At 34.6% G+C, this 27,088-nt stretch overlaps 1 protein-coding gene across 2 annotated transcripts in view; it reads left to right on the forward strand.

Annotated features, from left to right (window-relative positions):
• Nucleotides 1-3,472, forward strand: part of LOC134271494 (myoneurin-like) — a 23,109-nt gene extending 19,637 nt beyond the window's left edge. For both annotated transcript variants that reach the window (XM_062753686.1, XM_062753693.1), the window contains 2 exons: nt 1-472; nt 1,829-3,472. The exon at nt 1-472 is cut by the window's left edge and continues 813 nt beyond it. In XM_062753686.1, coding sequence (XP_062609670.1) covers nt 1-472; nt 1,829-2,751 — 1,395 coding nt within the window. In that variant the 3' untranslated portion in view covers nt 2,752-3,472. The remainder of the gene's footprint in view (nt 473-1,828) is intronic.
• The last annotated feature ends 23,616 nt before the right edge of the window (nt 3,473-27,088 follow it).

A 27,088-nucleotide genomic window follows, 5' to 3' on the forward strand; every position in this document is an offset into this window, starting at 1 on the left:
GAGTTGCCAAAGGAGAAGTCCAGCGAATATTTAAAGCTCGAAGAGGATCGTGCTGCACAACTTGCACAAATGTCTGCTCTAGCTGACAGCTTAACCAAGCCCTCAGAGCTCACTGGAACACCCAAAATGAATGGAGGATGGTTTCCTGGACCATTTGCAAGTCTTCCTATTTTTCCATTCCAACAATCACCTATGGAACATCATTTGGCTCCCAGCCTGTTTCCTTTTATGGATGGGAAGTTCCCGTCACCTCAAGAAGTGGAGAAGGATTACTTGAAGTGTCAGTTCTGTGAGAGAACATTTCGCCGACAAAAGAATCTGGAAAACCACATAGAGAATACACACCAAGGAAAGACGCCAACACGACGCAAAACAGAAAATGGCAGCAGTGATATGTACTTCAAGTGCACCCACTGTCCCTATACCACCAAACACCAAAGCAATCTCTATGTTCATCTCAGGATACACACCGGTATGTTTGTTTGCTTTTTTTATTCATTTGTATATATGAAAATTATTACATAGCAAATGTACTTATTCTGTTTCACAAGGTGAATTTTAATTTATTTGAGTAATTTGTTTTAATAATCGTTTTTTTTTACTAATATATATTATGGAGTATGTTTGTTTATTTTTCTTTTTTTCACTTGCGAATTAAAAAGCATAAATGGAAAAGGAGGAGATAACGAACAAAGATCTATCTTTAAAAAAAAACTACAAACACAAATCGCAGGGCATAAGATACGGACTAGCAGAAATTTCAGGGGTATGATATGTTAAATGTATGTAAGTTCAAGAACAAATTGGTCTACAGAATTTTGAATTTTTAAAAGGACAAAAAAATATTTTGATTGAATGATTTTCGGTTCTCAAGGAATGTTCACAAAATGTAGTCGTTGTTACCGTTTACTAATAAATAGTAAACAGTTGCAAAGATGGAGGGAAATCTAAACTGGAATAAGATATTTGGGTTTTTACATAAAATATTTTTGTGGTAGGATTTTAGGAAAAACACCTTCAACCAGTTGCAATAAAAAATCCTTTTTATGTAATTTTGATAAGAATGAAAAGGATACTTCCAATTTTGCATATAACCTCCTATTGTGTTATGGTAAATTACATTTTTAGTTCCTGTCAATTGTTCCTTTGCATTATTTGATATGTTGTCTTCTTTTGCCCTTTAAACAATCATTTTATGATTGTGATATAATGTGAGATTTTATGATGGTGTAATGGAACTTACGTAAGTCTACAAATAGCCGTGCAAGGCTATACCTGTAGGCTTCTTTCTTCCTTAAAAGAGGGAAGCACATGCCATTGGAGTAAATTTTCTGAAGTTTTAGGATTAAGAAAATTTCTATATATAAAATTTATATCTTTGACAAGACAGAGATTACTTTCAGTTTAAGGAAGTTTTTATCTTTGAATTGCGGGTAACTCTTAAGATTTCTGATCAAACATAAAATTGCACCATTTCATGAAACCTTTTATCTATGAAAAGAAGCTTTTAAATATTCATTCTACTCAACCTTGAAACTCTAGAAGCTGAATAATTTTAGTTTTTTTACGTACTTTTGAAAACATTTTTTTTTGTTAAATATATCTTTGTGAAAAAAAATGTCAGCTAACTATCAGTTAGTAGCATGCATCGTTAGGTACTAAATCATGTCACTATTGCAGACATGAAGATCACTCTTCCCCTAATCCCCCCTTTCTTGGTATTTTTTTTTTCTTTGGTATGAATACTAAGATCAGTCTCAAAGTCTAACTTTAAACATGATAACCTTGCAAGTAAGATGAGATATCTGATGTTTTCTTTGAATTTTAGGAGAAAGACCCTACATTTGTGGTGCCTGTGGAGTACAGTACAGCCAAAGTCATAGTCTGAAAAGCCACATCATCAACAAACATGATGGCATCATGTCATATTACATAAAGGAGAAAAGAAACCGTTCTCCACGAGGAATGGGCTACCTCCAGCACGTGGTTCCTGATGTTTTTAACTCCTCTAGTGCACCTACCATGGTCCCACCCCCCAGTCTCAGTCAGAGTCAGGGTCCCCTCCCACCGAGTTCCACACCCCTGCAGATCCACCCCTCTCTTCTGATGCCTCAGAATCCAATGCTTCCCCCACAGCCCATGCTGTCTCCAAAGGGTATGCCCCAACTGTCTCCACAGATAAACAAGTCACCTCATCTATCACCAATGTCCAAACAACAGCAGCAGCATCCATTCCACATGTCCCCACAGACCCCTCATCGCCCGCATTTCCAGCCACCCTTGAAATCTAGTCCCAATCACTTCATTAATGGTCACACATCCCCCATCTTCAATCACAACAATAATATTCTAAACAAGCCTCAGATGTTTGAACAAAGCCAACCCTTACCTTTGGTCAAGAACCAGCCAACTCCACTGAAGGAAATTAGTAACAACTGTGGAAATACCCAGAGAGATGGGGAAAATGGTGCTATAGATTTGAGCAAAAAGCCAAGCAACACTAAGGATCCAATGACTAAGAATGAGGCTGATCAATTGCTAAAGGTCATGGTTAATGGTGGTTCTTGTGAAAATTGCAACCATGAAACCAAACTGAGGTTGTTGCGCCAGAATGTGGTCCGGATGCTGAATATATTGGTCCCCAACCTTAATTTTGAGGAGAAGGGAATTAGTGCAGAAGGGGATTCTGTTGATGAACTGTTACATGATGTCATTGAAAGCAATATGCAAGACGATGAAATGGTCGAGTAATTCCTCCTTTGATTCTGTTCCATAAAATGGCATATGTTTCTAGTGAGCTCTTATGAGGCATTTAAATAGTTACAAATAATAAGGAAGATCTGTCTCAGAAGATTCCAAAGCATTACTTATCACAGTGACAGTCATTTTCTTCTCTCAAGTGCTGTGTGCAATACCACAATCTTTTTCCATGTCATCTTAGAAACATATCATGAGGGACCCAACTTCTCTCAAAAACCAATTAAACATGAGCAGGCAGCGACTGCTTGGCAGAAACTCTCATCAATGTTGTCTTCATCCCATCGTTTGGTCCAAGACCACTCTCTCCATCTCACCATTCATAAAACAAACTGTGCATTTTTACTAGTGAGGTTTCCTCCCAAGAGACAAAGTTTTATATTTATACAAGGAGGCAAAAAGGTCCATAGAACCAAAGAGGATTATTTTAACTTTTATTATATATATATATCAATATTGTGTTGTGCAGATGTGTCATATTATTAAGAAAAAAAAGTTTCTTTAGAAACTTGCAATTTGCCATTTAACACTGTTTAGATGTTGCATCTTAAAATTTTTGGGGGAACATCCACACAGTGATTCTATCCATATCTTATTTGCTTTATTTATTAATGATATTTACTAATTTTTGCCATATTATTATTTTTTTCTTATTGCCCTCAAAGATCCAAGAACATTTTACATTACATTATGTGTTCAGAATCAACAAATTGCACTTATACGAGGGGCATTTTAAAAGTTCTGGCAACTGTTTAATAAAAGATTAACCGTTTTACGGAAATTATTGAGTTTGATATCATTGGAAAGATAAAAAAAAATATACACATATTGTGATGTCACTTCATAATTTTCATGACGTAATAACTCCGAAAATGACGTCAGAATATAGAATATTTAGCATACTGACCATAAAAATGATAACAAAAGACACAATTTGATAAAATTAAAATTTTCAAGACAACTTTTCCTCATTACTCGGACGCAAGTTAACGGACGCAAATGCCATTTGGTGGAATGTTTACATAGACTACAATCTATCATATGGTATTTTATTTTGGAGATCTTCTTGTTCTGAAATGTTTTTAGCGAGTATCAAAATTAGCTTGGGTTTATCGAATCTCGCTCAAACTTTTGTGTAAAAGAGACCTAAATGTGAGAAAAAGACAAAATTGACAATCAAAGAAAAATAGGCGATCGTGTTACAAAATTCAATGGCATTAATTCGTCAGGTGTTTTAACCAGAATCGTGGGATCGATGAAGGCTCAAGAGAAGTTAAGTTTAGTGTGCCTCATATTTTCTCGTAAAATCCAAAATGGCGGCGACGCAGTTGTAACCCCACCGTACCTCCACATATTCGCAAAATTTAATGCATGGAAAATAAATAAGATTTTACATATCTGAGTAACTTATATTCATGTTTAGGATTCAAAAGTCAAAAGCAGAAGTGAGTTTTTGGGGCGCCGAAGTTGAATTTATATGAAAAAATACGCAAAAAATCAAGTCGGGGACAAGATTTAGTACATTTTATTCGTAAACGGTAAGAGCCCTGTTACTCAAAATATATTTAATAAAAACTGCATTAATATACTTCAGTTTAATAAGAACATGTTTTATTTCGAACAATGGAAAGCTATATAAAAGACCGATAAGCCAGCCGTATCATGTAAACAATAAACCTAAATGAATGTCTCTGATAGCATAACCGGACAAAAACTGTGCTCGTAAACAAATTATACAATGAATAATGGAATTGTTTATAAACAGTATTATAGCCCTTCTCTATCTCTTTTCAAATTCAAATTTTCTATGAAATATTTTTTGAAATAAGCCTTTGACAGAACTTTTACGATCGTCTCATGTGGATAAAAACGCGACTTTTCAGTATGCTAAACATTCTAAATTCTGACGTCATTTTCGGAGTTATTACGTCATAAAAATTATAAAGTGATGTCACAATATGTGTATATTTTTCTGATCTTCCCAATGATATTAAACACAATAATTTCCGTAAAACGGTTAATCTTTTATTAAACAGTTGCCAGAACTTTTGAAATGCCCCTCGTATGTTCCCCTGAAATTCCAAATGTATATTTACTGGTTGTGAAGTTTAATTATTCCAATCTATTTATGATTTTATTTCGTCCAGTATGCTGTTATTTGATTTTACAAGATGTATACAACAAATGGCTTTTTTATTTGATGATTTGTTTACAAATGATTACTATGATCTCTATGTATGAAGGAGAGGGGACCTATTTATGATGATTGTTTTTCTTAAACTCAATTTTGTGTTGTACTCATTGATTTGTATATTTTGAAACAAAAAACTTGGAATATTTTATGATGTGTTCTTGAGTCTCTAAGTTTTTGACTAAATGGAAGTTTTACTGTGCTTTCAAAAGAATTTTTAAAATTTTTGTTTTAGAAAATTTGTTCAGCAGACACATTCTTTGGAAGAAAAATAGATAAAAACACATTCTTCAAGGCAAATTGCCTTGTCTTTACTCGTCCAAAAAAAAAACCAGGTTGAATTCTTTCTCTATCTGCCGTTTCAACTTCTTACTGTACAAGCTTAATTTGTCATCTGATATTTTTAAACATGTAACATGTCATTCAAATATGTAAATGGGTCTTGTGAAAGGTCAATGTATTTTATGTTTCAATGTCCATTGTCTTTAGAAAAAGCAGTTCATGTCTTTCTTGTAAGATGAGTCACAATTTCTTCCATTATTATTATTTTATTTGTTTTAAAGTCATATCCCAAACACAGATGATAGCCTTGAAAATTCACACTTTTTTACAAAAACTCTTCATAAGGTCAAATAAATTTCATAGCCAAATTATTACACAAAAAAATGCTTACTGACAAGATTTATCAAGTCTTTTAAAAGAAATGTTTTGTTGATTGTATAATATCCAGAAAAGTTTTTTTTTTCAGTTTTGGAACATTTTAGTAAAAATTACCCCCACATTTGATGAATAATATCAGACGATGCAGTGATGACGTTTTAGAATATTGACTGAGAAGTGATTCACATAAATGTTTTAGTATCTCCATCTTACTCATGCACTAGCTGACATATGAACTGTTAAAGCAATAAGTAATCTATTGATCTTCACAGCAATACCTTTTCAGTGGGCAATAAACTTGACCAACCTTTATGTAGTAATAAATTAAAATTGTTAATTTTTGTAACCTCTGTGAAAAGTCAGTTGAGGTGTAGTATATACAGTGTCTTCCATATTTTGTTTCAGATTTTTCTGTGTACATGTATTTTCCTATTTTTCTTCATTCTGAAATTTACTTTTTTAAGGAAAAATCTATATATTTTTTTTCTTGAGCTTCCCATTTCATGTCCATAAAAGTGAAAAATAATTATGCTGAAGTTGAAGTGATAATCCATAAAAAAGATATTTGTATGACCGTTTTCTGCATAGAGAGTATCTTCCAATTAATGTTGTAGTTCATTGCATAATTCAAAAACTCGAACCTACTCCTAGACTCAAGTATATATCAACTTATTATTCCAGAGTTTGACATAAATTGCTATTCATTGGTTATTTTTCAATCTGACTTTCCTCTAAAATGGAATATAAATGATTTGTGTGAGCTGGGTTGTTATTATTACATAATTAGATAGATATGGTTTATTTCAATTGAATTTCAAATTAACGGAAAAACTCCATTAAACAGAGACAGAATTCCATCTTGATTTCCAAATTTTGCATTATTTACAGTTTTATGTCAGTTTCTTTCTTACAATTTATGACCATTTGTAGAATTGGGGTTTGATTCCTCATCTTTTTATTATGACAATAGAAAATTTAACTGCCAAGATCGCTACTTTACTAAGAGTTTTAAATGATTTCCTTTGTAAAATTATACTATTCAAAAATGAATAATGGCAGAATATTTGATGCATTCTGACATATTGGCAAATCTCTGTTGAAGTAAATAGAAGCATTGTTTTGTATATTTCAGTAATTGGTGTTTTTAGCATTAAGTTATTGAAATCCAGCTCAGTGAGAGTCATAAATTCCAAAATTCTTTGGCTTGTAAAATGCCATGACAACTTCATGATTACAAAACATGCACTTGGACTGATTTCTAAGTCTGTTGATGGAATGAGGAAGTTAGATTGACAAATGATAACTGGATGCAAGTTTGGATTAGTTTTATGCTGATTGTACATATCCTTTGTAGTGACTTAACTAGTTCTTACACTCTCTAATTGTAGCAGAGACTATAGTGCTGTATTTGGTGCGCTCCTTGTTTCATTGTTGTGTTGTGTCATTTTTATGTGATGATTGATTGAGCAGTGTCAAAAAATTGTACATTTTACTTAAATTGTTGATATAAGTTTTTATGTATATGAAATGTTTTTAGAAATCAAAGTACATAGTATGCTGAATGTATGTAGATTTGTCATGAGATGAGAGTGTTAATACATTCCATTTACCCATGTTTCTATGCTACAAAAAGAAAATCTATGCTTATGGAAAAAATCAATTCTGATCTATCTTTTTTTCCCCAAACTGTGCTGTTTTACACATAGATACTTTTTAGTCCTTGAACTATACACTTTGCTATGGTCCACAGTATATAAGTTTAAATCTTTATAAATGATATTTTTTTGCAAATTATCTTGCAGCAGTAATCTTTTAATTAAGATGAGGCAGCAGAGGAAGGGCGGACTAGGTGCTTTTTGTCCTTTTATCATCAAATTCGAAAGGTGCTATCTTTCTGTCTTTGTAAGCTCCAGATTAGCTGATGTACTTACAAAAAGCATTTCTTCTTGATATTTATTATTCAAAACAGTTGAGAATGGTCCACCAGCTAATTGTATCATGAGTGGATGTTTTTAAAATTCCATTCATTCTATTGCTCTGTTTTTCATGCTCATTTAGTTAAGTGGAGATACTAAGTACTGACATATAAGCTGATTTAATTGTTTAACATTCCTTATCCTTATGGGAACCAAATTTGTTAGGTTGTGAGGGACACTTGTGATCTCTGGCAAACTCTTGTAACTCGCTTATGATATTGAAAACTGCAATCTTGGTCCAAATGGTAAGTGCTTTATCTCAAAGGCTAGCTGCTAGATGCTAAGCACAAAAAGTGCTATCTGGAATTCAAAGAAACTGCTTATATGTCCAGAAAGCCAAATTAGAAAACTTGACCACTTGAATTTTGGATGTTATTTACATTGTACTTTTAGCTGCTGTTGAACCATTTTGTGATTTGTGACTGCTGACATGTCAAATGTTTTCTTCATTTTCAATGGTTATCTCATCTTGTGTGCCATCTTGTCAATGTTCAAATTTTCTGCAATAATATCAGTTTTCCATATACCCATTCCATATGCTATATTTTAGTTAATGTGAAAATTTTCTTTATTATGAATGTGTTCATTGATGGTATTGTGTTCAAGAATTGTGTTTTATTTTATTTTTAGTAATCTCAGTTTCTGTTGTGTTCAGTATTTCATTCAGTATCAGAGCAAAGTTATTACAGAGAAGCATAGATATTGGGAAACATTCAGGTTTTAAAATTAAAAATCTAGTCCCATCAGCTGTATATCTTGATAGTAAAACACATAACATTTCAATTTACTATTTCCCCCAAGATTTTTGACATATTTTGCTTGCATTATTTTTATATGTTTACTTTTGGTTGTGCTTGTATACATGTATATATTGAGTTTGCCTCTCTCTTTTTTTTTTGGATCAAAGTTTTTTTTAGTATTTTGTTTTTCTTGATTATATATGTAAATATGAAGGTAATTGTTTGTTTGTTAAGTTACCCCTCTATGTGTTCATTTCTTTCAGGAGGAATTTTTCTTCTGTGTATTTTTTGTTTCTTTGTTTATGTTTTTCCCTGTTTTAGATCTTATTTATTTTTATTTAGAGGCAATATTCTTGCAAAGCTAAAATTTAACACTTTTTATATTGCCAACCGTCCTCTAAACTTAACCTTTATAACTGGAATTCTTGATATGCATTTTCATGAACAAAAGATTACTAGGACAAACAAAAAAAAAAACTATAAAGATTATAGTTGTTTGGACAAATAGGTATTAGTAACATAGCAATAATATTTTTTGAGTATATAGCAATAGTATTAATATCATAGTTATGTATTTAGCACTTGAATGTGCTTCCATGTCAAAACCAATTGTTGTTGTGTATATATATATTATATGTGTTTTAGATCATTTGTTTGTTACCTGGGTAGTGTTCTATAAAGTTGATTGGTAGTGTCCCATTTTGTAATGTGTAGATTCTCTATGCGAAACATGACTGCAGATCAAAACCACCAAAGACCCCCAAAAAGTTAAAGGTTTGTCTTCCTATATAGATGTTGCAAGGTATTGCTTATATTCAAAGTTCTGAAAATCTTTTTTTTTTCCAAATATCTGTTCAGAGTGAAAATGTAGATTTTTGAGATCTGCAAATATCAGAAAACATATGCACCCACCAAAGATTTTTTTGTATTTGTAGATGTTGTTTCAAAGAGAGCCTTGCAATAAAATTATAAAGACATTGACACAATATATGTATCCATATTGCCAAAGGTCATTGTTTTTATTTTTCAGTTACAGCAGTCAAGAAATATATGGTATGCCTCTCATGTAATGATTTGATTGTGTAATTTTTTGTGATTATAATTTGAATGATTTTTAACAATGATTTCGTAATTCTACTTAATTATATTTTTTCTATATAAAAGTGCTGAATTTGATGTATGTGAGTCTAGTTTGTGAGCCTAGAGGACGGCAGAGGGCGCTCTGTCGTAATGACTGCTGTTTGTAATAGGGCTTAGTAACCATGGTAACATAGTAGTGCTTAAGTCACGTGTCTGTTATAGCGCTAGATTTTGTCACATGTCTTAAAAAATAAACCATAACCATACTTGTCTCTTGTTTATTCTGTTTAGTTGGTGAATATGGGACATACAAAACAACGAATTTATATAATTATAAGGTATATAGTTTCATGAAATCAGTGTCTGTTGTCGGCTAAATTTCATATCACAAAAAGTTTTTAAATTAAGTCTTAAAATTACCGTCCATTTGTTACACTTGTATAGATCAGATTGACATACAAGGGATGTTCCGCATAAACACGTGTTTTACAATTTATACCAGTGGGGTCAGAGCGATTAAAAAAGTGAATAAAACGATCATGAATCGATCGAAAAATGTCTATAAACAATACAGATATGTGGAGAGGGCCAAATACACGGACCCCAGGAAACTGCAGGTGGGATTAGGTGTCTAGGTGAAGTAAGCATCCCTGTTAACCGGACACAGCCGCTGTAAGCCATCTGTATAGATCAGCTACATGGAAGTCAAGGGTTTTGGGCAGTCATTCTTGGATAGGTTTACTTGAACAGTGTACTTAATAATTTCCTGAAAAATTTCTTGAAAGTTTGATTACGTAAAATACATGTAAATTAGCCTATGCAAAGATAAAATTTTGCTTTAAATTGAATATCAAAAGCTGTATTTACTTAATTTTGCAAATGTAGTAGAAACAAGATGTGTTTGTGAAACACTAAGCGCCCGGCAGCAACAAAGTTCGAAAAAGCTATTTTTAGCATATAGATTACAGTCAAGGTCACAGTCATTGACCTTGGTGTCATTTGAAAGCACTTAATTAGTGAAATACGCATACCAAATATAAAGTCTCTACCTCCAATATTTTAAAAGTTATAGTGAAAGTTCGAAAAATCTATTTTTAGCATATAGTTCACAGTTAAGGTCACAAGGTCAATGTCCTTGGTGTCAGTTGAAAGTGTTTAATTAGTGGATTATGCATTACAAATATGAAGATCTATCTCTCACGGTTCAAAAGTTATGGCGAAATAGCTATTTTAAGCATAAAGGTCACAGTCAAGGTCAAAAGGTCATTGACCTTGGTTTCAGTTGAAAGTGCTTAATTAGTGGAGTATGCATACCAAATATGAAGTCTATCTCTCACGGTTCAAAAGTTATGGCGAAGGTTAAAGTTAACAACAGACAGGCAAACAGACAGACAGGACAAAAACAATATGCGCCCCGAAAAATTCGGGCGCATAATAAAAATGCGTCGCTTTTTTTACACCAATACGTGTTAGTGAAACAGAGGCCACCGTATGACAGCTTTTGCGAGGGTTGAAGCTTTTCAAATGCAAAGTAAAACTCCAAGATCAAGGTAAAAATTGTTTGTATCGAAAGGAAGGTCTTGTGATAAAGAATAAACCTGTGAAGTATGAAAGTACTAGTACTAACTGCTCAAAAGTTATGGCCGTGGTTAAAGTTTTTTTTCTGAAAGTGGGTCAAACTCTAAGGTTAAGGTAAAAAATATTTATACCCTCTGAAAGGTCTTGCAAAAATGAATAAACATGTGAAGTTTTGTCTTTCTGACATTTTCTATTTATCAATAAAAATATATTATGATAAGTATTCATAATGCATAATTTTATTGATACATAGAAAATATGTCAAAAAGACAGTATGAAAGCCTTTAAACCTATTGTTTAAAAGTTACGATCAAGGTTAATTTTTTTGTAAACGTGGGTCAATGTTTAAGGTCAAGAGGTAAAATCAGGTAGTATCAATGAAAAGTTTTGCCAAAAGGAATACATCTGTGAAATATGATACCCGTAGCCCCATCCACTAAAAAGTTTTGGGCAAGTTTAAAGTTTTTGCGGACAAACAAGCAGGCAAACGGACGGGTGGACAGGGCAAAACATATAACGCCGAACATTCGATTACGGGGCATAAAAACCGTTTTCTTTTAACTGATTTTTATAAATAATAATAGGTCTATCGTTCTCTTTGCCGAATTATTCCAGAGCGAAAGAAAATAAAGGTTTATCCGTGGCGGACGACCAGTGATCTAAGATTTTGCTTTCTTCCATTATTATGATCCTGAAATATACCAGCAAGCAATTGTGTGTGTTTGTGGATGAACGAGCGAGCGAATTAGTGCTGTACGAAACGGAAGTGACACAATATGCATCTGGATCGATATGCTCTTTACAAGGGTTGCTCCGACTTACCGTGCCCTTGTTCCATTTGTATTAGGCAGCAAAGTTCTTAAAATGGTGCAAAGACTGGCCGAAAGTTTATTACGGCATTTCATGATTTATTACACCATCAGTTCCTTATACGGAGTAAGTAAACCACAAAACTATATGCATAAAACGTCTTATGATATATGGTCGGCATCATCTGTTGGCTTGCGTCTCAAGGAATGAAAATAATTCCACAAGGCCTCGCCACCTGTCTGTACACATTGAGTAAAGTCTGCAGCCGTCTTATGTTCTGTTGCAAATCACATCTTACACCTGATTGTGGTGACCTTGGAATTGACTTGATTGCAGACTGGCTGTGGATTTCTGGCTCATAGTGACACTGGTCTGAAAATTTGAATGGGCGACCAGAGAGCCTCAGACCCATCCAATGAAAATTGTGAACATAATTTGCGCAAAAAGAAGCACGGTTTGAATTATATCTCGGTATATGGTGTTATCTCGGTATGTTTAAGATGTCATATCAAAATAGTTCTACTAGTAACAGAGTGTTCCTTATATTTCTTTTTTTCTACATGTACTACAACATTCATCGCAACCGTTTAATAGACCTTTTGGACCAAAAATTAAATTCTGTATTCAAGTCGAGATGGACGTCATCATGAAGCGTATCCATATTACTGAAGAAAAGATTTGAAATATTCTTGAATGAGTGGAATCCAGTCTGTAATAGATCGTTACCTTTTCAGCTAAGAGGTATCCAAGTTCTTTTTTTTTATCCAGTGTTTCCGAAGAAGCGGATGAAGAGGTCAAGAATACATATTTCGAACAAATGGAGCACTATACCAGACAATATTAAGGATGATAAGAATGCCAAAGTTGGACCAAATAACGAACTTCTATCAATGCACGAATGAGAACAGGAAGACCGAATTTGTACAATTAACATTGTTATCGGAGGAACCTTATTCCCTCATAAAAACATTCACAAGTTTATGTGGTACTAGTATTCACCGAACGTTAAATTGATTCTTAATTCTCTCCGTGCCAGAAAGCGCACAAAGCCTGAACATTTCTTCCACTGGGGCCGGTGTTCTCCAGAGGCTGTACGGCATGCCGTGTTTCAAGAGAGCCAGCCTGCATCATTTTGGTCCACCACCACATTCATTGCCAGATTTCCTTGGGGCGGTATCGCTTTCTTCCACCCAAGGCGTCAATCCTTTGGGCCACAATACATCCGTTGGATCCGTTCTCGACAAATGACCGATCCAATTCCATCTCCTCCTCACCTCGCCATTGATGGTTTCTGCTCCAGCCATCTCAAGAAATGTCTCGTTAGGATATGCTGCTGCCATCTGACCTTAAGAATCCTTCTGAGGCACTTGGTCTGAAAGATGTCAATTTTCTTTTACTCTGTCTTTGTAAGCTTTCTAGTATCACATCCGTAAAACAATACGGAGACGACCGTGTTCTTGACGAGGGAGATTTTGATCTCTCTACTGATGTCTGCAGTCTTCCATATGCTGCCTAGCCTCCTGAAAGATGCGATTTCAGCAGTACCTCCTCCGCCCTTGGAGACAATGATGCCAAAGTAAGTGAAGCTGTCCATCTCTTCGGCTTAACTGTTGCTGTTTATCTTCGCTACTTTGAATTTCTTGATTTTCAGCTTAACTTTTGCAGAGTTTTTATCCAGGATGTATCTTGATGACATTGGGGGAATGTCTATCGTCCGCAAAGTCGAGGTCTTCGAGCATAGTGGTGAAGTCCCATCTAATTCTCGTTCTCTCTTCTCTGTCTGTCTGCTGCATCACCCAGTCTATCACTAGGAGAAACAAGAAATCGGACATTCAGCATCCTTGTTTGACATCAGTCATCACAGGAAAAGGGTCTGTGGTCTTATCGGCAATCTTAGAACTTTGAAAATCGATAAACAGGGCTTAGACCACCTTAACCAGTTTTTTTAGGGTAATCCATATTTATTCATGAGGACCCGAGGATTGTCTCTGTGCATAGAGACGAATCCTTCTTAAAGTCAACAGAATGGATGTGCCGTGTAGCATTCCACCCGTTGATTTGCTCCAGGAGATGTTCCTGAGGATGAAGATTTGATTGACCGTCCCTCTCCTTCCCCGAACCCTGCCTGCTCTTCCCTAAGTGTGATCAAATTGATCATAATATGATAAATGGAAAGTGGAGACAATCTTTAAAAGTGGATAGAGATGTCAACGTTGACAGCGACACTGCTCCCTGATATACTTATCTATCAATAAACTCTGTACATAGAACAACGGGAACAGCTTAATTGATTTATTGTATATTGTTTAACGTCCCTCTAGAGAATTTTTCACTCATATGGAGACGCCGCCACTCGCCGGATGAGAGCTACAAAGGATCACTTCATTATAAATAGGGATCTGACCTATAGGACTGGGCTTGGTTTTTTCTCTACAAAAAGCTTGTCAATTTCCGTTCCGATTAATGACATTAGGCCGAATACATATAACAGTTTGTTTTTTCTTAAATCTTTATTTCAGTGAGTAAAGGTAGGAGTAACCCTTTCATTGATTTTCTGAGTTTGTAATCTCTAAATATAGTAATTGATATTATTCTTTATGTCTGGGCTATTTATCCGTGGATATAATAAAACATGTCATTAATGTGACTGTGTGCAAATTATATTGGCCTAAATGAAATCCAAGGGAGTACAATTACTGATATATGTAGCCAAAATTAATGTGATTAAATTCTGAGGAATATATACAATTGAAATTCATCGCAGCTCAATGCTGCCAAGAATACCTGTATTGAGTAACACATAGTGAGTTCGTAGAAAGTGTGCTTATACTGAGCTTTGTTCCGCCTGACTGACAAGTCAATTGTACATTGGATTGTTACCATTTGATATCTCTTTTATTGTCTCCAGTATCAAGAATGGACATGCATAAAGGATAGATAACTGAAGGAAAATACACAAGTCTATAAAAAAAAAACTTAAAATAGTATTTGAAAAGGCGAAATTTAAAACTTTGAAAGTGTGGTACCAGGTGGATTCGAAAATCCGACTTTAAAAAGAAAGTTTCCACGGTGTAAAAATCAGCGCATATATCAATTGAGCTAGTCTGACTAAACGAATGAGAGGTATAAATTTGAAGCAGATTAATAAAATCAGGTTTCCTTATTTTTTGTAGGTTTTTTGTGAATTTCGACCCTAGGGCAGGGGTGCCCCTAAAAAAATCCTGTGTTAAATTGTTCCTTATATCCTAACCTATCACAATATCACAATTTTATTTAGAGTCAGGCCTGCCCTGAAGGACTTCTAGGCCAAAATTAATGCAAAAATCAAAGCTTTAACGGACAAAATGGTGTTTTGGCCAACTTTGGAGGTCTATTGTAAAGTTGTAAATAATAAATTTTAGAAATGAAATAGAAATTTGAAAAATTTTGACATATATGCTATAGAAAACAACAAATAAAGATTAATATTTAAATGTCACTTTTTCCGGGATATTATTTTCTCCTATAGGTCAATTCTTTTGTCAAAGTGAATACATTCTTTGTCCTATACTCGGCACTTAGGGCCATTGAGCAGTGAGGGATCTTTTTCGTGTCAGCACCTACTGCGACACGGGACCTCGGTTTATACGATCTCATCCGAAAGACCAGTCTTCGCGTCCCACAGTGGAATTCGAACCCGCAACGTAAAGATCAACTCCGTACTTTGCGACTCTAGAGCAGACGCTCTAACCACTGCGCCACGCAGGCGACAAAAACAGCTTGAAAAGAAAGAAATTTAATGCGGCGAAACCAGAAGAAGTAAGGTAAGAAATGAGTTGAACATCACAGTAACAAAAAGGTTTGACAGGCTTGTTACAACGCACTTTGAAAAATTACGCACTTTGAAAAAAATTTCAAAGTGCGTTAAAATTTGGGACCAAGCTAACGCACTTTGAAAAAAATTATTTTTTTTCAAAGTGCGTTAATATCGACCATATTAACGCACTTTGAAAAAAATGTAAAGATTGATCAATATTCCTTCAAATAATCGGTTTGATAAATAACAGATCCTGGTTTGATAACTTTTTTTATGATAAAGTCACTGTAGGACCTGAGATATTGACATTTAAGGTTTTGATAAAATAAAGGGAAAATTAAAGGGTCTTGAAAAAAGAGTGACGATTGTTTAAGTTCATTAATTCGTTTCTTTTTTTTAATTCTAGTCTTTGATACGTAGATGTAAAGGTGTATAGGGGGCACTAACAGAGGACAGCTTCAAGCAACTTAGCATTTAACATAATAAAAAGGGGCCAATTCGATTGTTTAAAACTATGAAAATTCTTTCTTTCTCATACGTTTTACTGTACTTAAACATTTATAGTTTTCATCTGTTTTAATTAACTCATTTATTATTGAAAGTTTTCAACGTCATACCAGTTAGGTAAATACATAATTATATGAATGCATTGAGTATAGCATAGACATCGAGAATGGGTGAAGGGCCAGGGGAGGGGATGGGGGGCTAAGCCCCCCACTTATTTCGGAAAGATATATACATCGTATCAGCATTGAAAATGCAGCGTACCCTTTTTAGGTTCATTGCTACCTACACCTATGTATTGGAAAAATTAAAGATTTGGACTGAGGGATCTTATACCCGTCTTCTCCTCCTTTCGACGGGAGTAAATCAATTCATTTTTGAGGTTAGGGTTAGGCTTAGTTTTTTGGAAGATGAATAACAAATAAAATCTTTCCATGACTAAAATATGATTTTTTTATCAAAGTGCGTTAAGTGTATCAATGGTAAAATATATTGATGTAGACTCTTAACGCACTTTGAAAAATTTTTTCAAAGTGCGTTGAGTTGGTCCCAAATTTAACGCACTTTGAAAAAATTTTTCAAAGTGCGTTGATTTTGTCCCAATTTTAACGCACTTTGAAAATTTTTTTCAAAGTGCGTAATTTTTTCAAAGTGCGTTGCCACACAGGCTTCAAGACCTAGAATAAGTAAACCGCTCAATCGACGAATTTGTAATCTCATAAATCTAATGAAAAGTGTGTAGGATTAAGACAGAAACAAAGGAGCAATGATTAAATCTTATCTTTTACATGCAAGATAATTTTATCAAGAAAATATATCAGAAAAGAAAGAAAATGAGGTACTAGTATAATCTGCTAGAATTAAAGAAAGACACCAGCGGGTGTACAGTGACATAAAGAGGGAAGTGAAAAGCACATTACGAAGTGAAAAAGAACTTATATTATTGTCCAAAAATTAGAGCTAAAGGACAAAGAGGACAAGCTACAGAATGGAGAACAGAAACCTCAAAATGCAACAAATCGGTTAAAGAAAAAGAAGCAGAGTTATGGACATAGGAAAAAGATCAAGAAAGATTATACATGGTACATTATAAGGAATCTTATGGATCTTCAAATAAACGCCACGATTTTTGAATCAACGATTATTGCAAATATTGAGCCAATTTTTCCATGACATGTGGTAACAACACAGTACTACACTACACGAATGGAACAATGAAATCGTTATCAAAATACAAAAAATGCAACTTAAAGGACTGTAAAAATATAAGGATGGCAAATAGGCAAAAATGTCAAACCCATAGCAAATATTTATATCAAAATAAGATCATGGCCAAAATTATCAACAAAAGGATCTCCATTTCTGTATGTATATCAAGCTGTGTAAAAATCGGACAGGATTCCAGCGAGAGCAAGGATATTAAAGTGGAACATAAGGATTCTTATGTATCAAATTTTTTGATATTGATGGCACCAGTCTTTGAAAAATTGTTTAATCATATGCCATCCCACAACATTCACTAGAAATCGTCAATTTTCATTTTTGTCAATTTCAAATTTCTCAATTCTTGGAATTGAAAACATCAACTTTGAGTAAATTTAGTAGTCGGTCAAGGCTGTAAAATGTCTTCAACAACTTCAATCAAAGTTTTTTTACGAGACATACGGCATTTGGCCTAATTTTCAAGAGGTATCAGATGGGATCACACTTTTGAAGATCTGAACTTGGTTGAGTCCTCGTACAACCACTCTAACCAGCACACAGAAGGAAGAAACAACAAAACACATAATGTGTATGAACGTTGAAGATGTTTGTTGTTTAAATTCCCTCTCGAGACGAGAATTTTTCACTCATATGGAAACGCCAAAACTTGTCGATGGAGAGCTGCAAAGTTTGAACTATACTCGGTACTCAGGGCCATTGAGCAGTGAGGGATCTTTTCTGTGCCAATATCTACTGCGAAACGGGATCTCGGTTAATACAGTCTCATCCAAAAGACCTGTCTCCACGTCCCACAGTGGGATTCGAACCCGCGACGTAAGGATCAGCTTCATATACTGCAACTCGAAACGCTCAGGTTGAAGATTAACTCCAGATAAACGATAGATACTAATAAGTGCTAACACTTTTAAATGTAGGAGTAGTAAAGCGATAACTGAAGGAGTATAGACTGATATTCAGCAGAAACCAAGCAAGTGCAAACTTAGAGACCTAGCAATCACAATCTTCCCATCCTTACGAGGGCTGTTCAATAAATAATGTCCTGAACTGTGTGACATACAATACAGATATCATATGACATTAAGCTTGACTTTTTCGCATTATTGAATCTTTATTGCATTTATAACAATTAATGTAACCACTTTTCATTACATAGTTTCATTGCGAGAACCTGGAAAACAACGGCTATTCGAGACACTGCATTAAAAATGAATGGTAAGGAATCAGTAAACTAGAGTGAAATTAAACGCTTCTTTAAAACTGCTGTAAAACTCGTAAAGAATCCCAAAGAAATATTAAATGAAATACATAAAATTTACGGCAACCAATGTCTGTTTTATAGACAAATGAGCAGGTGGATTTCAATGATAAAAAATTATATAATGAGCATCAAAAATGGGTACCGTCCTTGCCAACAAAAAATATAACTAATGTACTGTGTGCCAAATTTCAACAAATAATCACTGATGATGTATGATTGAATTTAAGACTCATAGCAAATTTAATAGACATCATTTCGGGAGTAGTTCACACTGTTTTAAAGAAACGTTTGACAGTAAAAAAGCTTAGTACTCAAAGGTCACCCTATGTTTTGAAAAATGAGTGACAACCACAGCGTCTAAGAATATCTAAACAATTATCTTAAAATATCAGTAATTGTAGTTATCCATGTTTGTTTGAAATTCAAACAGATAATGAAATTTGAATCTATTGCTTAAAACCCTCGAAATAAAATTTATATTAAGATTTACTTGACAAAAACAGCAAAATTCTTAGATGGGCAAAGAATTGCTAAAGCACAAAGACATATTTATATGCAATTTTCTTAAATATTAGTGGTCTTGTTGTTCAAATTCGTATTCGGGGAGGCAGTTTAATTTCTAGAAGAGTCTAGAAAGCAATTTTTTTCCAAAAAAATCGAAAGGTTGAAAAACACCTTTCAGAAGGAAGAAACGAGTCCAGGAAATCACAAGATCTGCCATTTTCCAGTATACTAAGGGTCATACCCAAAAAATGAGTTCTAAAAACAATCAGAAATTGGATTAAAAAAATTGCGGACATGTGTTTTAATCAGAAGAGAAATTAATTTAAATCATGAAGACTAAATCATTAAAAAGCGTCTTTTGCTTCTTGCCGAGCACCGAGGACTTTGTTTATTGAACAGCCCTCGTAAATATGGATCAGTGTTTTATCGTTTTAAACAGCCCTTGAGAAAGATCCTTAATTTTTTTTTAGCCTTCTGATATCTTATAACGAGACCTCAACATGGTCAGAAGCAAAAATGAGCCCATGGCCACAATCGTCGCTTTAAGACAGTGAAAAATGACATGAACATGTACTCAGAAGGACTTAGCACAACGTCTGCAGAGAAGCTCCGTATTGAAACTATAAGAACTCGAAATAAAAAGAAGAAGGCTGATGTTGAGGTATGGTTTTTTAACTAGCTTACGACGGAAATGGATTGAGAGACTACGTTTATGCCTTTTTGCCAAGGGAGCACTTGTTATTTCCAAAAATGAAGAGTATCAAGCCTATCCTTCTCCAACCCCCTCTATATACTGACTAAAAAGAAGAGTATCCTGTCGATCTTCTTCAACCTCCCCTCTCCGTAAACTTTCGACAGAGAAGACGTTTACTAAGAATTACAGTCCCATCTCGTTCAGAATTTTTTGTTTTGCAGAATTTGATCCCGTGGAAAAATGACGATTACAGTTACGAGTACAGTTCCAGTTACTGGAACGTTTGTTCAATTTATAATTTATATTGGACAGACAAGATCCTAAAAGGATGTAAATACTGGCAAAATTTAATTACAGCATTTTATGATTTATTTTATCACCAGTCTCTTATAAGGAATAAGTAAACCAAAAGTCTATGTTTACAGAACGATATATGATATAAATTTCAGCATCAAATGTTGGCTTGGGCTTCAAGGAGTGATAATATTAGTAATTCCACAAGGTCTTGCCACTTGTCCTAACATTTTGAGCGATGTATACCGTCTCTTGTTTTGTCGCACGTTGAATCCCACTCCTCATGATTTTTGGAAATGACCTGATTGTAGAGTAGCTGCAGGTCTCTAGCTCACTGGTCTGAAAAATTGATATGGCAAACCAGATAGCAACAGATCCACCCAATGAAAAAAGTGTACACTGTCATAGAAAGAGCATTGTTGGAATTATATATCAGCTAGTATGTTAAAGGTGTCATCTCAAAATAGTGCCACTACATGTAGAAACAGCGTGTTCCTAACATTTTCTTTTACTACTACAACATTCCTCTTGGACCTGAAATTGAGACCTTTGAAAATTTTGCCTGTTTATACATATGTATATAAATTAATATATAACTACACCTTATATACATGTTCCTTTTTCAATGGTTAGATTTGTAGCTCTCTGGCTGTCCTTACCATTCTTTTTTTTCTTCCCTTTTTATGCACCCGTAAACGAAGTTTCGGGGTATATACTGGTAGTTTTTGTCGTGTCCGTCTGTCTGTTTGTCCGCAAAAACTTTATCCTTGCCAATAACTTTTGACTGGATGGGTCTATGGCTTTCATATTTTACAGGTGTATTTCTTGTGACAAGACCTTTCTTTGGGTACCACCAAATTTGACCTCTTGACCTTGGAGTTTGACACACTTTTGCACCAAGATCATAAACTTTAACCGTGGACATAACCTTTGAACGGTAAGGGCTAGGGCTTTTATACTTCACATATGTAATCTTCGTGACAAGAACTTTCATTGGATACCAACAACTTTGACCTTTTGACCTTGGAGATTGACTACTTTTAAACAAATTTAACCTTGGTCATAACTTTTGAAAAGAAAGGGCTAGGGATTTTATACTTCACATATGTAATCCGTGTGATAAGATCTTTTATTGGATACTAACAACTTTGACTTTTTGACCTTGGAGATTTACCTACTTTAAAAAAAATTTAATCTTGGTCATAACTTTTGAACGGTTAGGTCTAAGGCTTTCATACTTCACTTATGTAAATCTTGTGAAAAGACCTTTCATTGGATACCAACAATCTTTACCCTTTTACCTTGACCCCGAAGTTTGACATACCTTTAAAGAACTTTAACCTTGACCATAACTTTTGAACAGGTTGTGATAGGTTTTATATTTTATGCCCCCATAAACGAGGTTTCGGGGGTATATAGTTTTTGTCATGTCCGTCCATCTGTCTGTCTATTTGTCTGTTTGTTTGTTTGTCCGCAAAAACTTTAACCTTGTCCATAACTTATGGCAGCTATGACTTTCATATTTCACAAGTGTATTTCTTGTGAAAGACCTTTCTTTGGGTACCACCAAATTTGACCTTTTGACCTTGACCTTGGAGTTTGACACACTTTTACACAAAAATTCCAAATTTTTACTCTGTCCATGTCTTTGAACAGTAGATACCAGGACTTTAATATTTCATATATGTATTTTTTGTGGAAAGACCTTCCATTAATACCAACAACTTTCATCATTTGACCATGACCTTGGAGATTTCCGTACTTATAAAAAATAACTTTAACCTTTGCCATAACTTTTGAACTGTAAGGACTAGTGCTTTCAAACTTTATATATGTAATTCTTGTGAAAAGACCCTTCTTTGGATACCAAGAACTTTGATCCTTTGACTTTGACCTTTGAGTTTGACCTATTTTCAAAAAGAAAACCTTGAGCATAACTTACTTTACATATTTAATCCTTGTGACAAGACCTTTCATTTGATATCAAGAACTTTGACCCTTTCACCTTGACCTTGGAGTTTGACCTACTTTTTAAAATTATTAACCTTGGCCATAACTTTTTTAGGGTCACATATGTATTCTTTGTGGTAAGACCTTTCAATGGATACCAACTATCTTGACGTTTGACCTTGACCTTGAAGATTTCCCTACTTATGTAAAAAACTTTAACCTTGGCCTACTTTCATATTTAACAATTGTATTTCCGGTGAGAATACCCTACATTGGGTACCAATATATTAAATTTGCATTTAAGAAAAGTTTAATCTTCGCTATGTTGCCATACAGAGGCATCAGTGTTTCACAAACACATCTTGTTCATAGTTGTATTTCCTCTGGGAAAGCCCTACTTTGGGTATCAAAATGTTTGATTTGCATTTTAGAAAATTTAAACTTCGCTATGTTGCCATACGGGGCATCAGTGTTTCACAAACACATCTTGTTAAATATAAATTGGAAGCAATATTCTTTTTCTAAAAATAACCTAAAGAACTGTTTCTCCTTATCTTTAGGTCACCTGAGTAAACTCAGGTGACCTATTGCTATCACTTTTCGTCCGTCGTCGTTCGTCGTGCCTTAACATTTGAACATTTTCAGCTTCTTCTCTGAAACCAATGAACCAATTTCAACCAAATTTGGCATATAGCATCTATGGGTAAAAGGGAACAAAAATTGTGAATTTCATGGTCCCTGCCCCCTGGGGCCTGGGGGGTGGGGCAAAAACCACTAAAATTAGTGCAATCTTTAAAAATCTTCTTCTTTACTCCTGGACATCAAGCAGTCAAACTGTTTGCATGATTGTAATCAGCATTGAGTCCTCTACCAAAATTGTGAAATTCATGGCCCCGGGGTCATGGGTTCTAGTGCTAGGATGGGGCCAAATAAGTATATATTGAAAATGCATTATTTCTTTGAAAATCTTCTTCTCTGCTACTGGGTATTAAATAAACCTACTAAGTACATAGTTATGATGAGCAAGAGTGCCTCTACCAAAATTGTGAATTTTATGGCCCCAGGGTCAGGGGTTCTGGTGTTAGGGCAGGGCTCTATTGATTATAATAGTGAAATTACATGAATTCTTTGAAAATCTTCTTCTCTGCTCCTGGGTATTAAATAAACTAAGTGCATAGTTATGATGAGCAAGAGTGCCTCTACCAAAATTGTGAATTTTATGGCCCCAGGGTCAGGGGTTCTGGTGTAAGGGTGGGGCTGTATAGATTATATAGTGAAATTACATGAATTCTTTGAAAATCTTCTTCTCTGCTACTGGGTATTAAATAAACTAACTAAGTGCATAGTTATGATGAGCAAGAGTGCCTCTACCAAAATTGTGAATTTTATGGCCCCAGGGTCAGGGGTTCTGGTGTAAGGGGGGGGGGGCTATAGATTATATAGTAATTCTTTGAAAATCTTCTCCTCTGCTCCTGGGTATTAAATAAACTAACTAAGTGCATAGTTATGATGAGCAAGAGTGCCTCTACCAAAATTGTGAATTTTATGGCCCCAGGGTCAGGGGTTCTGGTGTTAAGGCAGGGCTCTATTGATTATATATTGAAAATACATGAATTTTTTGAAAAAATTCTTTTCTGCTCCTAGGAATGAAATAAACTAATTACATAGTTATGATGAGCAAGAATACCTCTTCCAAAATTGTGAATTTTATGGTCCTAGGGTTAGGGGTTCTAGTGATAGGGCAGGGCTCTATTGATTATATAGTGAAAATACATTAAATCTTTGAAAGTTTTCTTCTCTGCTCTTTGGTATTAAGCAGATGAACTACCTATATAGTTATGATGAGCAAGGGTCCTAATCTTCCAGAATTGTGAATTTCAAGGCCCCAGGGTCAGGGGTACCATAAAGGAGGGGGGGGGGGGCTGTACTTATATACTGAAACTGGATGAATTGTTTGAAATCTGCTCCTTGGTATTAATCAAATATTTTTGAAAAGCAAGGGTGCCTTTTCAAAAATTTTGCAATGTGTGGATCTAGGCCTCAGGGTCAGGGGTTCATGTGTGATTGGGGCATTACTGATCATGCTGAATATTACTGATTACTTGAAATGCATTTTTTGTTCCCCTACCCTGCCTATGGGTATTAAGTAAACAAACTAAGCAACTGCTAAGTGTATTGTTATGATAATCAATGGTGCCTCTTTCAAAATTGTGAATGCCATAGCATCTGGATTAAAACATGAATCAAATTCAATCACTGGAAAGTTGTTGCATAATGCTCAGGTGACCTATAAGGCCCATGGGCTCTTTGTTTAATCAAATCGTCGTTTTCTTTCTGTTTCCAAACCTTTTTAAAAACTTTAGAGGTGCATGACAATTTCTTATTTGATCCGGGAGCCAAATGGAGACCGATTTTACAACTCTTGACGATCATGCTTATCTGCTCTTTAGATTTTCTTAAAGTTTGTATTATGGAGCATATTTGAAAAATGTAAGTTTGTTAAGATATAGTACTGAACGGCATTATACGACGTGTTGAAACAATATATGGAATTCGAGTGAATTTGACATTTCCCAATTAGTATTATACCCATTCATCTCGAGATTATTACAATAAGAGAGTTAGACCCCGTGATCTTGATTTTCATGCTATAAGCAAATCTGAACGTATTGTACTAAAATTTGAATGCATTGCACTTGATTACAGTGGATGGGAATTCATCGATTGTGTAATCCGATAGAAAGAAGTGACGACTATTATTCACAGTACAAAATGACGAGTCTATTCCAGGTCATTAACTAAAAGCTTTTTTGAATCATCTATCATGACGAAATCGATTGTATTTATATCTTTATTCTTGATGGGAAGCTGGGAAGGGCTATATATACTAGTAAACTTTGTCATGAAAAAGCTAAGTATTATTTAATACTGATATATATATAAATAAAAACAGTTGCTTATAAACACGTATTTTTCTATTCTCTATGTAAAATCGTCCAAGAACCGGATTAAATACTTGTTTTACGTTTAAAATGAAACGATTATTGTTTACTTGAGTATTTTATACATTTTTGTACACGAATAGCATGTACATTGCTAAGTAGAACAGGTCCTTTTATACGCAAGAGCATGCTCTACGTATGAACAATTTCTAAAATGAGGTAGATTATTGACAAGCAAGTTGATGAAACAAGAATATCAGCAGTTTCGTTTAAAGTCATCAGTTTGTAAGTTCTATGGTCGATACAACGACCTTTTCAGCAAATATAATTTATCATCAAGTCAAATGCTGACTGACGTTTTTCATACTAATCGTTATTCCATTATTTATACATTGAATAGACGACGGATTTTTTCCGTTATTTTCCGATCATGACAAGGAGCACACAGCGGGTGTGACCGGTCGGCATGGGATGCTCACTTCTCCATGGCACCTGATCCCACCTCTGATGTTTCGTAGGTCCGTGTATGCTCTGCTCTTTTTTTTTTTTGTATTGTTTTATGGACTTTGATATTGAATACTGTTCGTTGTTTAAGGGTTAAAGCAGTGATGTAGGTTTAAACAATAATAAAATGCTTTCTTTGGTACGGGAATTAATGTCGCAGCTGTTGAAAAATATACATGCATGTATAACCCGCGTAAGCAGGTTATGTAATTTTTTCCGCAATCGCTGCGCGGCGTTTATTCCTGTATTAACATCATTGTTTATATTAATACCTATATTAAACTATTTAAAGAAAAATAAAGTATGTTAAATGCATTGTAGGTGTATTCCATTGTACGTATAATTGACGGAAGAGCGGTTGCTCAAGAAATTTATGCAGGTGGCTTGCTTAGCGATGATGAAAACGTGATTTTTAATCTATTGGAATATCATTGATAGTATGTGAGAAATAAAATCGTAGGTTAAATTATTTTCTCAAAGACTTTGATTTCAATTGCTTACAATTCGTCAAATGTGGAATTTTTACACAAGGCATATATTCTAAATCAGTATGATAGCATGCCATCTAATATCTTCAAATAAATCAAAATATGAATATCTATACATAAAGTATTTTTGAATGTTTTTAATTAGTCATACTAACTTTCCCTCAATCAGGGAAGAACACGAATATGGATCTGGATTTCATATTATGTAGAAACAAGCTTATAGATGGGTATACCTTTGACGTAAAAAAAATAACAAAAGACAAGAAATCATTCTTCTGTACATTTTTTATTAACTTTTGTTGTTGTTACTTGCAAAAGAGCGATAAGAAGAACCCCAGTATCGTGGAGCTTATCTTCAAACTCGTGGTTAATTACTAGTAACCTTAGTACACGCCCCTGCACTTTTACAGTGCAACCAGGTTATAATGGACCTATCGCTCCACCTGAATCCGAATTTGCTTTAATTACATACCTTACACCAGCACTTAAAATATACCTGACCTATACATGCTATAGACAGAAAAAAATTAAAACAAAAACAAAGTTTATATGAGGAATTAATTTGATGTATCATCGTATTGATTGGAGTATAAAAGACCATATTTTTATAAAGGGTTATTAACTCTGAATAAACACGATGTGGATGAATATAGATAACATCTAGGACATAAACACCCATAACTGGGCCCGACACAGGTATACATTTATATCGGTCTACATAAGCTTGGTTCCAGGAGCTTACGTCCCCTAATTGCTTGGAATTAGCTATGACGTACCTTATGTCCTAGTGTTGCCACGTTTGTAGATAAACAGAGCAGTTTATATTGGAAAATTATTTACTTAAGCGGAAGGTAAACTCCTCGCTATGTATAATTTACCTGGCTTCAGATATCTTACGCTGCCGCGATAGCATCAATTTCGTCCGTGGATTGCTATTGACAATTTCGCGAATATTGAAATCTTAGTGTTTGAAGCGATAGGTATGACGCCTTGCCTATCGATATTTCTGTCAAAAGAACTATTTTGTCATTAACGGTATATTTGATTGAAAGGATAGATGTCGCAATGAAACACACAGCTGCATATATTACCATAGCGATAAGGAAAGAAATGCGCATAAAAAAGGCAAGGACTAAGA

This window comes from Saccostrea cucullata, unplaced genomic scaffold (genome assembly GCF_032062105.1).
Source record: "Saccostrea cucullata isolate Sc308-1 unplaced genomic scaffold, CSIRO_AGI_Scuc_v1 ctg1773, whole genome shotgun sequence".
Lineage (NCBI taxonomy): Eukaryota > Metazoa > Mollusca > Bivalvia > Ostreida > Ostreidae > Saccostrea > Saccostrea cuccullata.